Genomic DNA, 16,262 nt, shown 5'->3' on the forward strand with positions numbered 1-16,262 from the left:
TACTTATTACTGTTGCATAGTCATTACTGAATCCCCCGGAGAGGAGTAGGAGGGAGGGGGAGGCTCTGTTCCCACTCACAGTGGTGATGCACAGAATTGGAAATCTATAAACTGAACGGGGCGCGCTCGCCACCAGCCTTCGCTCTACATCATGTCTCTCTAATCACGTCTGCTGTTTTTTTTTTCTCTCTCTCTCATTTTTCTTACCAACAGCACGCAGCATCCCTGCGTCACGGTATCTCAGTCTAACTCGGTGGCTGTGTCCGTAGCTGGACAGCCCCCCTTGGCTCTGGATCTGGATCATCTCTGGACTCCCAGGTGTTTTGTCAGTTTCCCTGGGATTTTCCAGCTGGTCAATTTCTGCTCTGGTTTAGTTCCATCCCACCACCACCACCACCCCCCACCCCCTCCCTCCCCCTACCCACCCCCCCCACCCCCCCCCCTTCCCCTCCTCTTGTGATTGCTCCGGTTCCTCGCTCTCTCCTCTTTGGGGGGGGGGGGGGGTGCGGGGAGGGGGAGAAATTATCGAAGTAACTAAGGTGGCAAATACAAAGAGCGGCTGATGTGAAGATGTTTTGAAGGGGACGCTGTCTGCTCCCTGCCTGTGTCTCTCCCCCCACCCCCCACCCACCCTCTCTCTCTCTCTCTCTCTCTCTCCTGTCTATGGGAGCGTGTTAGCGGCTGGGGAGGAGGAGGAAAAGAGAGAGAGAGAAAAAAAAAGGCTCGGACAAGCTTGTAACAGTTTGAGACACTGACCATGTCGTGCTGGCCTACCTTGCCTTCCCGGGGATTTCTGTGGAGGATTTTGTGGGTTACTTGCAGTTTGCAAAACTGTTTCTGGGTGCTGGGGTGCCCGGGGAACTGCATCTGTAAAATGAGCCAGATTTACTGCAACCAGCCCGATAATGTCACCATCTTCCCCGTCCTGGATTTGCAGGAAATGGAGAACGTCAGGGAAATGTAAGTAATGCTGGTTTCTTATTATTGCCCTTTTTGTGTGTGTTTCAATCTTCGACGCACGTTCCTCGCAGGCGCTGGGCACAGGGACTCGGGCATGTATCGCACGCCGACCTATTTGCACATTCGGCTGAGCGACGGGCTGGCTGTGATCAGAGAGGAGCCAACTCCCACTCAACACTTGACTGCATATTCAAAACAATACTGACACTTGCAACATATAGAGCGAGTGCGTGGCGAATTGACGAAAGCAACCTGGGCGATAAGTTAACATACAGCGTGGGACTTGAAGGGAAGGTTTTTCTTACAGTCCGAGCACCGCAGTGCAGCTGAAATTCCACATCACACGTTTCTGCTTTTTTTTTAAAAAAAAAATACATTTAAAACAGAGTTTTAAAAAGAAATCTCGGCGGGACTCCTCAGAAGGTAGAATTTGAAAAAGGGAAAAAAAAAACCAGGAAGGTTATTCCCTCGATTCTGATACTTAAAGTTCATTACTTGAATGAGTCAGCAAGGGAACCGGAGTTTAAAGAAGCGAATCTCGTAGCACAAATAATCTCCCCTTTTCACTTTCCCACTGATCTCATTCCCAGGCCGGATCGGGAATTCTGGACTGGCTGGTAGCTGGGTCAGCACCAGGGTCAACGTAAACCGAAAAATGCTGGAAAAAAAAACTCAGCAGGTCTGACAGCATCGGTGGAGAGAAAGGCAGAGTTAACGTTTCGAGTCCGTGTGACTCTTCATCCGAGTCTGAAACATTTTTGTTTCAGGTTTCCAGAATCCGCAGTATTTTGCTTTTAGCCAGGGTCAACATCAGGCAAATTCAGTGACTGGGAGCCTGAGAAAGCAGCATCGCACGTCTGGCTTTTAGACATAGGGGAAATCAGGAGTCCTTTTCAAATGACTACTCCCGGTAACTGCATCTTTAAAATCGCCTCGGATCTATTAGGTGTTTAATTTATTCCCTCTGTCTTCACCTGCCTGAACTCATCTTAACACCTGGGTGCTTCTGTCTGTTTCTCCTCCTCTGCCCCGTGTCTCTATATCTGGGTCTCTCTCCCTGCCTCTTAATGTATTGCTCTTCCTGTCCTTGCGCGCCCCAGGCGCGTTCCTGCTCTGTCTTTCCCTACCCCTGTCCCTCAGTCTCGTTTATCCTCCCCTCTCCCTCCCTCCCATTCACCCACCCCCATCTCCTTGCCCCCGTGCCTCGACCCTATTCCGAGAGGTGAACAGACCATAATCAGCACCGCCGGAATTTTCCAATCCCCTAAGAGTAGCCGCCCGGGATGAGTCGAAACCCGATTGTTGAGGCAGTGCTATTTTCGCCCAGACCTGGTCCTCGCGGGGTTTAGACCCACCTTAAGAGAAAACTCAAGTCAAAAGACCGGATAGGGACGTAACGTGCGCCCTTTTGAAGTTTGTCGGCGGTGTACTGACTTCAGATGTAGAACAGATTCGCTTTGCGAGCATTCACCCCCCCCCCCCCCCCCCCCCCCACCACCTCAGGTTAGTCGGTGTCAGTGTTATACAGATATAAGGCGTCCCGAAAAATAAGCACCAATTTCTGCATTTGACACTTTCTGGGCATTTTGTGTAAAACGATCTCTCCCGATATTTGATAAAATGAAACATTTCAAACTTTTTTTCCCCCCTTTATAGTCAGGCCCTGTCAGATTCATATGAGCTGCCCCATTCCCTGCCCCATTCGAACATTGACCTACCCCCTTTTTGTTTTGCCGCAGACACAAATCATTCTCATGCCTTTGATATTCAAGGGGCTTCAGACGAACTCTTCGAGCCAGGAATCACTGAGATTTACAGTTCTCTCGCAGGTCCAGCTACCAACACATAGGGGAGGCTGTCGGATAACATATTAAAGAGCGGTTACAGTGTGTGCCTGGGCCGCTGGGTTAAAGTAACTGCGCCTCCCCGATCAGCACCAGTAAAGCCCCGGTTCCACTCACGGTTCTTATAACCAGGCTCGGGAGAAACTCCGCAAGCGCCGGTTGGATTTCAGTTCGGTCCCAGTGCAAGTGCTGGGGCTGGAGGAAGTTCAAGAGTTCATAATGTGCGCACCAATGAACCACTTGGAATCAGTCCATTTATACTGGAATCTCAGGGAGTCCCAGTAATTCGAGAGCTGGGACTGAGAGGGCGAACCTCCTGTAAATAATCCTGTAAACTCCGCTCTTTAATTTGTTTCCTGCCGACAAATTTGTTTGAAAATGACGCTCTGTGTCCCGCAAGATTTAAGTTGGGAAAAATGTTTTTTTTTTCTTCCTTGTTAAAATAGTTCTTCACTTTTCTCTGAACATATCGCGATTGGACGATGCCACTGACTGCGAAGCGCCATGGCAGACGCCAGTGTTTGCTTCAAACTGTCAGTTTAAACACGTGGAAACGGAGAGTACCTACTGTCCCTCAAAATATTCAGGCAGGGAGTGAGAGAGTGACTTTGTGACAGAGAGAGGGAGGGAGAGAGGGAGGGAGGGAGGGGGAGAGAGGGAGGGAGGGGGAGAGAGGGAGAGGGAGGAAGGGGGAGGGAGGGAAGAGGGAGGGGAGAGAGAGGGAGAGGGAGGAAGGGGAAAGAGAGGGAAGGGAGAGGGAGGGAGAGAGGGAGGGGAGAGAGAGAGGGGGAGGGAGAGGGAGGAAGGGGAGAGAGAGGGAAGAGAGGGAGGAAGAGAGGGGGAGAGAGGGGGATGGAGGGAGGGAAGAGAGAGAGGGAGGGAGAGAGGGGGAGAGAGAGGGAGAGAGGGAGGGGGAGAGAGGGAGGGAAGAGAGTGGAGAGGGAGCGAGGGAGGGAAGAGAGGGGGAGGGAGAGAGAGGGAGGGAGAGAGGGAGGGAAGAGAGAGGGGGAGAGAGAGAGAAGAGGGGGAGAGGGAGGGAGGGAGAGGGACAGGAAGGGGAAAGAGAGGGAAGAAAGAGGGGAAGAGAGAGGGAGGGAGAGAGAGGGAAGAGAGATGGGGAGAGAGAGGGAGAGGGAGGAAGGGGGAGAGAGAGGGAAGAGAGAGGGGAAGAGAGAGAGAGGGAGGAAGGGAAGGAGACGGGGAGAGAGAGGGAGGGGGGAGAGGGAGGGGGAGAGAGGGAGGGAGGGGAAGAGAGGGAGAGGGAGGAAGGGGGAGAGAGAGGGAAGAGAGAGGGGGAGAGGGAGGGAGAGAGGGGGGAGAGAGAGGGGAGAGAGGGAGGGAGGGAAGGAGACGGGGAGAGAGAGGGAGGGGGGAGAGGGAGGGGAAGAGAGGGAGAGGGAGGAAGGGGGAGAGAGAGGGAGGGGGGAGAGGGAGGGGGAGAGGGAGGGAGAGAGGGGGAGAGAGGGAGGATGGGGAAGGGAGGGAGAGGGAGGAAGGGGGAGAGAGAGGGAAGGGAGGGGAGAGAGGGAGGGAGGGGGAGAGAGGGAGGGGAAGAGAGGGAGGGAGGGGAAGAGAGGGAGAGGGAGGAAGGGGGAGAGAGAGGGAAGGGAGAGGGGGGGAGAGAGAGGGGAGAGAGGGAGGGGGAGAGGGAGGGAGAGAGGGGGAGAGAGGGAGGATGGGGAAGGGAGGGAGAGGGAGGAAGGGGGAGAGAGAGGGAAGGGAGAGGGAGGGAGAGAGGGGGAGAGAGGGAGGGGGAGAGGGAGGGAGAGAGGGGGAGAGAGGGAGGATGGGGAAGGGAGGGAGAGGGAGGAAGGGGGAGAGAGAGGGAAGGGAGAGGGAGGATGGGGAAGGGAGGGACGGGGGGGAGAGAGAGTGTGTGTGTCTTTATCATGGAGGTTTTTGGTTAGATTTCAGAATCTGACATCTGGGAGGGAACCGGATTCAGGGACTGGGGTTCGAACTCAGCGACTGGAACCCGGGATGAAGGGGTGGGGTCAGGGCCCAGCCACTGGGCACTGGGACCTGGACCAGCCAACGTTAAAATGGCTGAGCTCGCAATCACTTTCTCATCCATCTTCTCTTTCTCATTCACTCATTCATTTTCACTCAGTCTCTCCGAAGAAAGACAGATTGAGAGTGGGCAAAAGGGAATGGACGGACACCAAGAGTGGGCCGGGATACCTAACAGAGATGGAGAAAGACTTGGGGAGGCAAGAATGCGACCAGGACACTGCAAAGTATTCCAGACTGTGAGGCGGTATGATGGTGGTAGACTTTGTGGGAGAGTGCGAGAGAGCAGGACAGAGGGTAAAGTGGAGAGAGTGTAACACTTAGAGGCGGAGTTGGAGAATAAGAGCGTCTTCATAGTTTATATTTGAAGGAATTGTGTGCGAATTTATTGCAGAATACAGATGAACATCTTTGTTGTTCTGTTTTTAACTACATTATATACAAATGACCAGGTGTAGGTATAAAATCATCCCATGGCCTTGGACATTAGATTATCACACCCAATTGTACTGTGAACAATTGATGTGCTTTTCAAGGAAAATAAGTTACTTGGTGGCGATCTATAGGAAGCTAAATTGAATTAACAGCCCGATATTGCACGGACTGCCCTGCTATTGTTAACAATTGTAAATTAAAACGACTCAACCATTGATGGTAGTGGGATCCTAAACTGGTCAATAAACCCACAGATGCAGTGGTTTCAGGCAGTGCTGAAGGCTGAATCTTGAGTTGACTAACGCATTTAATCTAATCTCCGGGGAATGTACCCACACGTGGGCCTGTTGCATTAAGGCATCCCAGGGAAACATTTCAAAACAACTTGTCATTTTAAAACCGACTGGAACTAGCAAAAAATGCAGAACTGTACCCTCATAATGCAGCAAAATATTTTTTAAAAATGAAATTAATGTATGAGCTAACAAGGGGCAATCCCATGCAATGTTTAATTTCTTAAGTATAAAATATATTCATAACTATTTCAGAAACATGAAATATAAAATATTGGAAATGCCCAAAAGATCTATCAACATCTGAAAGATATGCTAATGTTTTAAAGTGGGATCTATACTGGTGTCTTACTTTATTAAGATTGATGTTTCTTTGGGAGACTCTAGCACATGTTATCTTTGTGAACATTTTCCTGCAAAATGTTAGTCCAAAACATCGAAATAAAATTTGCTGAGCTTTCACACCAAGTCTGGCTGTGAGGCTGTGGGGCCTAGCAGTTCCTGTTGGTTTAAACCTCTTTACAAAGGTTGTACCATTCTAGTTGCAGGTAAAATTTTTAGAAACGGCACTGTGTATTGAGGGCAATCTATCACAACTTAACAAGAAAATCCATGGCGTGTATGAGGGAATGGGCCCATAGCTCACAGTAACTGTCTGCAGTTATTGGATCTATATTTATAAGTGTAACTCTTGTATCTAGCACAGGCCTGCCAAGTGGTAGACTCCAGTGGTTGAGGTGATGGCGTCTGGAAAATACAACATTCTATGTACAAAGGTTTTTTAGTCTGTAACAATTTTAAAACAGTTCACAAAGGGCAACTGGTAAACAACATCTAATTGATGCTGCTGAACATTCAAAAAGATTGCGGGACAGAGTCTTTCCAACATGCTTTGCTAGGATTAGCATATAGATAGAACTGGCTGTGCTTATATTGATCCACCTTAATGTATATAGAGTTCAACATTAAGACAAACATATTCCCATCTAATGATTAGACTTGAGAAAGCATAACTATAATTAACATTCAGAGGCATTTTTGATTCTATAGTCCTGATTCTAAAATGACTTTCCCTGTTGACAGCAGATGCTTGGTTTGTGGGCACCTGCCATCTTTGGCCAAATGTCTTTGAATTGCAATAAAAAAAAATCTAATTGATGTGGAGCACTATGAGTACACCTCTGGTGAGTTAGTGGTGACCTAATATTGGTTTTGTGTATAAACTGAGTACCATGTTCAGGAACCTTTTTGTGTGTGTGTGTGTGTTGAATTAGTTCTATGCTTCCCATTTTATCTTATTACATTCCACAAGTGCTGTCTAAATGTTTGATCTATTCATATTCTTTGTGCACATAAACATGTGCCAACAAGCAAACTGAATAGTGCAGATGGAGGGATGTGTGACCCCAACGCCGGATCAAGGTTTGTTTCTTAACTGAAAAATGAGGGTGGTCTTCATCCCTCTCTGTTGTTTAAAAACACTTCCCCTCCCCAATTATACATGAATTGTGACAGGAAAATATTTCAAGAAGCGTATGAGTGGACTGTCCTAATAGATCAGTGAATACATGTGCACTGCCTGAGTGTTACTGAGCCACAAGACCAAGGAGAATCCCAGGATTGAAACACTTATTTGTGTTGAGTTAAATGAACTCGATTAAGGCACAGTTGAGCTGCAACAAATTGTCCCCACCCCGGTGTGCCTGGGCTGGGAAGACAAAAATCAGCCAGGGTTCCTACCCTGAGACGTTTACTTGAAAGCCCAGTCCCTTTCCATTGTCTGGTTGCTATCGAGCATCCTGTGTCTTTAATAATGCTAATCAACTCCCTTGCTCTGTCAAGCTCAGTTACTCTTTCCAGGATTTTAAGAGATTCTGATGGTGAAGCTATTTATTTTAAGCTGCCTGACCTAAATGGAGCAAACTTTATTTAGCTTGTGCTCTAGTATTAATAGGAGAGCAAAATGTTCCTTGCAAAATTCTGCATTTGGAAAGTCTGCTAAAAATATGTTCTAAGTGTTGTGTATTTTTACTGAATGTTCATTAATTACAGGAGCCATAATGAATATAAACTTGTCTGAGATTTCATCATGTATCCCATTGTGTTATTAGACAGGGATGTTACTTGATGGTTCATTAAGTCAATGCTATCAGGTAGGGAATTCTAGGATTTTGACCTAGTGATGATGAAGGAATGGTGGCATAAGTCCAAGCCATAATGGTGACTGATATGTTATGGTGTGACATAGACTGTTATATTATATGTTATAGAGAGTATGTTATATAGGGCATATAGGGCACTTTCATAGCCTCAATTTGGCCACATAAATTCAAACATGTTTTTATCAAGCTAACGGTTAAGGTACTATCTTGGAATGTGTGCTACATAATAGGTTCAACTAGTGAGCAGTACTGTTCACAATATAATTACTAGGTATTCTGGTTCATATACTGAGAGCAATTGCTTTTGAGGGAATGATATCTGACACAGCAGTCAAGTATTTCATATCTAAAAGTAGCATTTTGACCAACGTCAAGTATCATTGCTGCACTAATGCTTAATCTGTACATTTACTCTTTAGTACTAGTTTCTGCTTTTAAAATAAAGTTTCCTACACGTGGCCCATTCAATAGGGAATAATTGAAGAGTAATTTGATTTTAAAAAAAAATTTACTAGATGGCCCAGATTTAGGATTTGTGTGAAATTGTGTAGGTGAAACTTTGGTGGAAATAACCTTTTTTCCTGTAATTGATCAAAATTATTCCTGATTGCAATTTTATTTCTTATCCTAAAATGGGATAAACCATTGATTATTGGCTTAGGGAACTCAATATCCCGTCCCTCCATCACTGGCACACAGTGACTGCTGTATGTGCCATCTACAGGATCCACTGCAGCAATTTGCCACGCTTACTTCAACTGTACTTCCCTCCCTCCATGATCTCAACAACCAAAATGAACCAGAGCAGCAAAGATGTCAGAGCACTATCACTTGGAAGTGTCCCTTCTAGGTGTCAGAGCACTCTGACTTGGACGTATGCTAACCTTCCTTCATTGTCACTCGATCAAAATCTTGCAATCTAATATCATGGTACTGGTGCAAGGAGTTGCCCACGACTGAGTGTTGCAGACTGGCACATTCCAAGATCCAGGACTACATGCTGAGGGACACAGTAAAGCTTGGGGCAGCTGCTGTAAAGGCCCAATGGGGAAAGGCTACTGCCTAAGGACTTTCAGTCAAAGTGCAGTGAGGGGCTGGAAACTGTAGAACCGCCCAAGTTGTATGTCTGACACTGCATGTATATAGCAAATATCTTGTGTATTGCAATTGTATTGAGGTACCTCAGAGTGCACCATGCCCTATGGAGAAAAGTTGAATATTATTGCACCTTTCATAATGTTCAATTTGAAATGTTTTGGAATGTACTTTTAGATATTTTATGAATAAAGTATATTTTTGGAAAAATATCTTGGTACCAAAGTGGTTCAAAGAGGAAGGCAAACATCCCATAAAGATGTTTTTTCTTTAAAAGTGAGCTTTTAAAATTATTACTCACTGTGACGGATCAAGACTCATATTGCAGGATATTAACTTGGGTAAAAATATGAGACAAATCTAGAAATATTGAGAAGGTAACACTAAACTTAGGTCTTAAAGACCTATTCATTGTAGGAAGCAAGGAAGGACAGAAAGTCCCCAAAGGAGCCCCAAAGAGTCCCTGCAAACCAAGTTAGAGTAAGTGAAAGACTGATGACCCTTAAGGAGTTTGCAGTAAGGAGGATGACTGTGCAGGACTGAAATTTGGAACATAGGAGGAAAAGTAGAAATTCAGAGAAGCACAGAATTAATTAATATTGAAGAAACAGCATCAGACAAGAATGATTGCATTGGTGAGAGAGGATGTGATCTAGAGGCTGGAGAGGAATTACAAGGTGTACCAGACTGATTCCATATAATAGATAATGATATTTTTCAAGGGTTGTTGCTATATTGCAGCAATGGTAGGGAGCCATGCTATGGAGACAATTTGAAATGGCGATCTATAGACGCGTAAGCCTTTGTACATGTTAGTGACAGGGTATATAAACTACCTAGCTGATCTCAAAGGCAATTTAATCACTGTTTATACAGATGCATTTATTCTTGAATGGATCAGGTCTGCTGTTACATGAACTCTTGGACTTTTGTTGAAGCTCGATAATGAGCATTGAACTCAATCATTTGCACTTATTGGGACCCATTTAATCAAACCATTTCAGTCAGCAGCCATTGAATAAATGTCAACTGCACAAACCTCTTAACATTCGGCAGAAAATCTGCGGGAACATGTAAACAGCTGCAGTGATTATCAGTCGATGCTATGATAAAACTGGGTTTTTGTACAGGAGATAGGCTTCTTAACTTCAAGGTTTGAATGAGACATTGGCATTCCAATTGTGCCACTAGAACATTGTTTTTTGTGCAGTGACTGTGACCCTGAAAATTAAGCATTACATGCAGATTGGAATGGCTGCCGCTTCTGAGTTAACTAAATCACATTCCCCTGCAGTGGGTAACAATCTATCCTTGCTGGATTCATGATCATTATGCCAGGTGACAGGCTATTCCTGCCAGCTACATGTTTCCTGTGCTGGCTGGTCTTCTACATTTAACCCTCCCTAAACATCCAAAATTCTCCTACCCATGTCTTAAATGCACCAAGTCCAGTTCCCCTATAACTCCTGTGCTCGCTGACTGAACTGGTTTTTGGTCAAGGTATGTTTTGATTTTAAAATTCTCATCCTTGTTTTCAAATTCCTCCTTGGCCTCATCCTCCCCTTTCTCTGTATTTTCCTCCAGTCCCAAAATCCTTTGGGATAACTGTGCTAATCTATATCTAGCCACTTGGGTATCCCCGATTTTAATTGCTGAATGATTGGTGGCTGCATCTTTAGTTGCCTAGGTTCTAAACTCTGGAATTCCTTCCTAACACATTTTTGCTTCTCTACCTCATTTTTCTGCCTTAAGACACTCCTTAAAATCTAGCTCTTTGACCAAGCTTTTGGTCATCTGAGCCAATATATCTTTATGTGGCTCAGTGTCACATTTTGTTTTATAATGCTCCTGTGAAGTGCCTTGTGACGTTTTATTACATTAAAGGTGTTATATAAGTATAAGTTGTTGTTGTTGTTGGTGACAGCCTATATTAGCTGTGTCCATGTTTAATGTGCTGACTGATAATTGATTTCAGCTGTGTCCACATTCACTGTGCTTTTTTAAATTCATTCTCTGGATGTGGGCTTCGCTGGCTAGGCCAGCATTTATTGCCCTCCCTACGAAGGTGGTGTTGAGCTGCCTTCTTGAACCACTGTAGTCCATGTGGTATAGGTACACCCACAGTGCTGTTAGGGAGGGAGTTCCAGGATTTTGATCCAGCGACAGTGAAGGAACAGCAATATATTTCCAAGTCAGGGTGGTGAGTGACTTGGAGGGGAACTTGCAGGTGGTGGTGTTGCTCATCTATCTGCTGCCCTTGACCTTCTAGATGGTAGTGGTCGTGGGTTTGGAAGGTGCTGTTGAAGGAGACTTGGTGAATTCCTGCAGTACATCTTGTAGATGGTACTCCCTGCTGCTACTGTGTGTCAGTGGTGGAGGGAATGAATGGTTGTGGATGTGGTGCCAATCAAGTGGGCTGCTTTGTCCTGGATGGTGTCAAGCTTCTTGAGTGTTGTGGGAGCTGCACTCATCCAGGCAAGTGGGGAGTATTGCATCACACTCCTGACTTGTGCCTTGTGCTAAGTGATGGTCTTTTCCAATTGGGTACAAATTGCCCTGGCTCATTTCCCCTCTGTTCGATTTAACTGCATTTTTTTGAGTGGCTGGGGTGGGGGGGGTGGGGGGCGCGCGGTTGGGGGGCGTGGGGTAGACAGAGGGTTTGGGATTTTTCTCTTGTTTGCTATTCCCTCGATTTTTCAGGATGGATTGTTGAATTGTTCAGTGTTCTGGTTAGGGGACTTGGGGACTTTTAATTACTTGCAAAATTTCAGGTTAAGCTTGAGATGGGTTGATGGTTCAGTCTGCAGCAGATGTTCCAATGTTTCGGACAGGCGCCAAGGAGTTTTAAACCTGCAGCCATTCACTAATGTCATGTAGAAAGTCACTACATCTCAATAAGAAAGCTGTTGAACTCCTGTTGAAGTAATGGAGCAGAGAGCAAGTCCTTAGTTGCTTGAAACCTGTTTGTATTTTCTTCAGCAGGTGCACATGTTAAGTAACCACATTTTTCTTCAGTTTTTTTGGTGGAGAGTTGGGGGTTTGTCCGGATGGTGTTCTTCAAACCAGACTCCGTTTTAACTGGGCCAAGTGTTGTTCCTGGCCCCAATATATCCTGGTGCTCTGATGTTGTTCCGCAATATTTACGCTCCAGTGGTAATAGTTTCATCATTTAAATAGACCTGGGACTGAGACAGGCTGCCACAAATGAGATTTGTGGCAAAAGAGCAAAATATCAAGCACTGAAATGGAGATTCAAGGGATATAAATTTCCTTACCAGGGATATGTCAAAAGAAATGGCATTGTGATCTGACCTTTCCTCCAATAGCATCACGTGCAGTTTCTGTAGGCAATTTCTGATAAACTGACAAGAGTCTCAGAAACTCTCAATATCCCACGCTCCCATTCCATACTTAACCAGATTAGTTTTATAAACCCACAACATCTGGAACTGACCGTCAAAGGACTTCAGAATTGTGCAAGGCCTATGAATTTCTCATTCTAGGTTTAAAGTGGTATTTTCCTTGGATTTTGCTTAAGACGTGAATGTTTGGTCAGGAACTATTCCAAGTCTCCAGAACTCAGCTTGACTGTAGGGGTCAGCTGTAAACCAGCAACTTCAAGTGCGGCTGCTCAAGATGTGGTATCGTCCTTTTTATCTTGATGGTGATTTCTTTGTGCTTTTTCTCCTTTTGTCACTGACTTCTTTCAAGAGCCTTTTTGCCAACTGGGATTAAGATACAGATCAGCCATGATCTAATTGAATAGTGGAACAGTGCAGTGGTTCAGCCTTTATTTTACTCTTGCTCTATCGTGCCACAATAGATTTTCCGCTGGGAATTTCCCTATATCTTTTTGGAAGTAGAGGAGGTGTTCCAGCTGAGAGAGGTCAGACCACAGCAGAGGTGCCCTGAACCCACCCACCAGCATTCCCACACTAATGCATACTGCAGCAGGGATGCATGCATCCTCGCTTATCCAGAGTATAGAGGCTTTGATTTATCAGGAGAGCCACAATGGATTTATGTAGCATGCTGCAAGCAGACCCGTAGCCCAACTCCATCACAGGCATAGTATTGCCAGCGGCTGTGAAAGCCACTTAACTTGTATGTGTTGGAGCTGTTTCAAGTATCCACTGGGGATATCATGGATATCCATCAACCAATAATGGACAGATGTGTGAAGCAAGTCTGAACCATTGCATGATTTATGAACTCTTTCAGATGCAATGTTAAACTGAGGCCCTCTCTGCCCAATTAGGTGGATGTAAATGAACCCACTGCAGTATTCTGCAGAAAAAAGAAACATGGAAGTCTCTCCTGTGTCCTAGGCAATGTTAATCCCTCAACCTACACCATTAAACAAATTACCTGGTCATTTATCTCATTGCTGTTTGTGGGCCTTGCTGTTTGTGAATTGGTGCTGTGTTTCCTACATAACAATGGTAACTACACTTCATTATTCATTAGCTGTAAAGAAATTTAGGACATTCTGAAGTCAAGAAAAGCACTGTATAAGTGCAGGTTGGTTCTTTCTTCCACAAAGGTGACCAATAGCGGCATGAGAGGGCTGGGCAATTTTAAAGATCAACAGGGTTCTCAAACATGTGAATAATATCTTTGTAATCCTATTAGATCCATTATACAATGCCACTACCTCTGTGAATAGGAAGGGATACCATTATCCTATTGTGTAGCTCATTTGTAATAATCCACACCACATTATTGAGTTCTCAGGCTGTAATAATACATTAATGTTAAGGCAGTCCACTGTTCTAATACTACTTGACCCGCAAAGATGAATCTCAAAAGGCTGCAGGGCAGTCAAGGCCACCCTCTGTTGCCATGACTCATGATATATATGTAAAAATCCTGTGCAAAGCTAAGGGCAGGAATAATAATGTTCTTGGATCTACCAGAGAAATCATCAAGCACAACACTGGCATTTGAAACAATGCTTCAGAAGCCTTGATAAATTTTGGGGTGCCCTGCAGTACACCCACAAAGATTTCAAGGATTGTTGTATGCTACATAACCTTTGCATTATAAAGAAGCAACAGTAGGATGATCCCAAAGGTAAAGTAAGGGCAACAGGAAGAGCAGCCTGGAGAGGCTGCCAAAGGGAACCCATTGCTGGCTGTAGAAGAACTTTATTTGTAAATGTGGCCAACTCATTAAAAGTCCTGTTTGCATCTTCCTTATTCCTCCAGAAATATACCTTCACCTACAGTATCCCTTTGTTAAACAACTCACAAAGCTCCCATTGATTCCATCCAATGAAGTTCAATTCTAAATTTGTACAAGAATACTCTCAGCAGAAGTGGCAAATTCACTGCAATCAATGTGTGTCCCTATTAATGCTTCCCTTTGGACACAGTGCATGAAATATGCTTCTGCAACGTAAGCTGGTGCTTCATCCTTATTTTACCTTTGTAGTGGAAATGTGTGAGGCCATTGTCTCGATAGGAGGTTTATTGGGATGGAAATTGGCTTTGCCTCTGGTCAGTTGGATCTTTAGAAGAACCTGCTTGCAGATTGTATCAATTGACCAGTCTGGCACTTGTAACACTTAAACAGACTTCAGGCGGGGTTGGTGGGGAGATCTCAACACGCTGATGTCCTGAGAGACATTAACATCACTTCCAGCCTCCGTTAAGATCTCATCCGAAAGTAATGATAGAAGGTTGTGCCGTTTTAGATATCGTTACAATTCTGTCAGGGACCAAGTCTTCCTTTTGTCTTTCAAACATTCTACTGATGCGAGATTATGATGAATTGACTCTTTACTCTATGATAACCAACTTCCCAATATTTTCATGATATTGTATCTGCAAAACACCCTCGGATCCATCAATTTAACAAAACTGCATAGGCACAGATTTTGCTGTCAATGGAGAATCAAGGGCACTTCAAAGAAGGATGCCCAAAGACCTACCAATCACTGTGGCATGGTTTTCCCCTTTTCCGAGGATAGTATAAACCTGCTACCATGTCCAGGGGATCTCCAAACATGCAGCAATAGTGATGTCAGTAAGCAGATAAACAACCAATCACATTGAAGAATTCACCCACAGCAAGCTAGGACGTTAAAAGCACTTCAATTTTAATTTGCATTTTCAGATGGCAAAATAAATGAATGGATTAAGATAGAAGCCAAAATAAAGACAAACAGACTTAATAAATGCATTTTTTTAAGTATGTGGATAATTTTATCATTATGGAAAATGTTGACATTCCATAGATATAAAATTACCTTTTTAGGGATAGCTAGTGTTTAGCAGTAATTATGAAGTTAGTACTCCATTAAATGCCCAGTTACATCTCATTTAAGAAAGTGTATCTTTTTCACATTTTTACTGGGAGATTAATAGAGTTTAAAGTGGAAATTCTTGTCAATTTAATTGATTTCCATTGATTGTGGTCTGGGTGGGAGTGGGATGGGGCGAGGAGTGACTCAATAAAGCACCCTCTGGAGAAGCACAGGATCACTGACAGCGATTAAATTTTACCAGTGGCTTCAGGACCCTGATGTGGGATCAAATGGGGGGTCCTGAGCCCACACTTGTTGCCAGCGGGACTGACTCAGCGATTGTACCAGAGGTGGGCTCCTGATTGGCCACCTCTGAACCCAGCACCAATTAAGGACAGAAGAGGTGAGCACTGCTGAAGCAGGTAGGAAAATGTTGAGGGCACCAAACAGGTAGTTGGACATGATAAATTAAACATGGCTGAGAGCAGATGGCCCTGCTGATTGGAGGGGAACACCTCTGGGGGGATTGTTGGGGCGAAGGAGGCTGCCTTCCTTGCCCATGGCCCACTTTTTGGGCCGCAGAGTCTCCGGTGGTCATTGGGTTGCTGCTCGGTGGCTACCTCCATGAAGCTGGTGGTACAGGTGGCAGGTGGCCACCCCGCTGCTGGCAAAATGCCAGCGGCCCTGCTTTATGGTCCGTAACAGGGCCTTAATTATGCATTTGGCTGTCTGCCTGCATGGAGCGGGCACCTGACTTGCATGCCGACCCACCTCCTGCCTGACATTGGGAATATCTTCCCTGGTGGCGGGACCTCACTATTTTACTGGGGCCTTGCACCTCTGTGTCCACCGCCCAAGAGCCAAAAGAATTCAATCCCAGAAGTTTCAGTCAGCTTCAGTTAAGCAAAGACAGTGAACACTGACAGGTTAGCTGCCATTAGCACTACAAAACCTGGGCCATCACGATTCTCAAACATTACTTGGTGCATTAGTGCCTTCAGTGACTATGTACATTTCTTTTTGTGCATTTTGTCCTTAGAGATGAGCTAAAAGTGCAGTTCCTGAACGTTTGTGAATGCAACATTTTTTTGTCGCTTAGCAATTAATGATTCTGACATTTTCAAAATCAGTGCTTTTTTTCTCCCAGGAGATGTATAGTGAAAAGGAATGCATTTTTCTGATGAATTTCAAGTGAGATACATTTAGATTTTTTGAT

The 16,262-nt window shown here is 45.0% G+C and overlaps 1 protein-coding gene across 1 annotated transcript in view; it reads left to right on the top strand.

Moving 5' to 3' along the window:
- Positions 1-522: 522 nt before the first annotated feature.
- LOC121269909 (NT-3 growth factor receptor-like) overlaps positions 523-16,262 on the top strand; it is an 875,498-nt gene continuing 859,758 nt past the window's right edge. The window contains exon 1 of the mRNA XM_041175032.1: positions 523-960. Within this exon, the coding sequence (XP_041030966.1) occupies positions 758-960 (203 nt within the window). The 5' untranslated portion in view covers positions 523-757. The remainder of the gene's footprint in view (positions 961-16,262) is intronic.

Source organism: Carcharodon carcharias, chromosome 26 (assembly GCF_017639515.1).
Source record: "Carcharodon carcharias isolate sCarCar2 chromosome 26, sCarCar2.pri, whole genome shotgun sequence".
Taxonomy (NCBI): Eukaryota; Metazoa; Chordata; class Chondrichthyes; order Lamniformes; family Lamnidae; genus Carcharodon; species Carcharodon carcharias.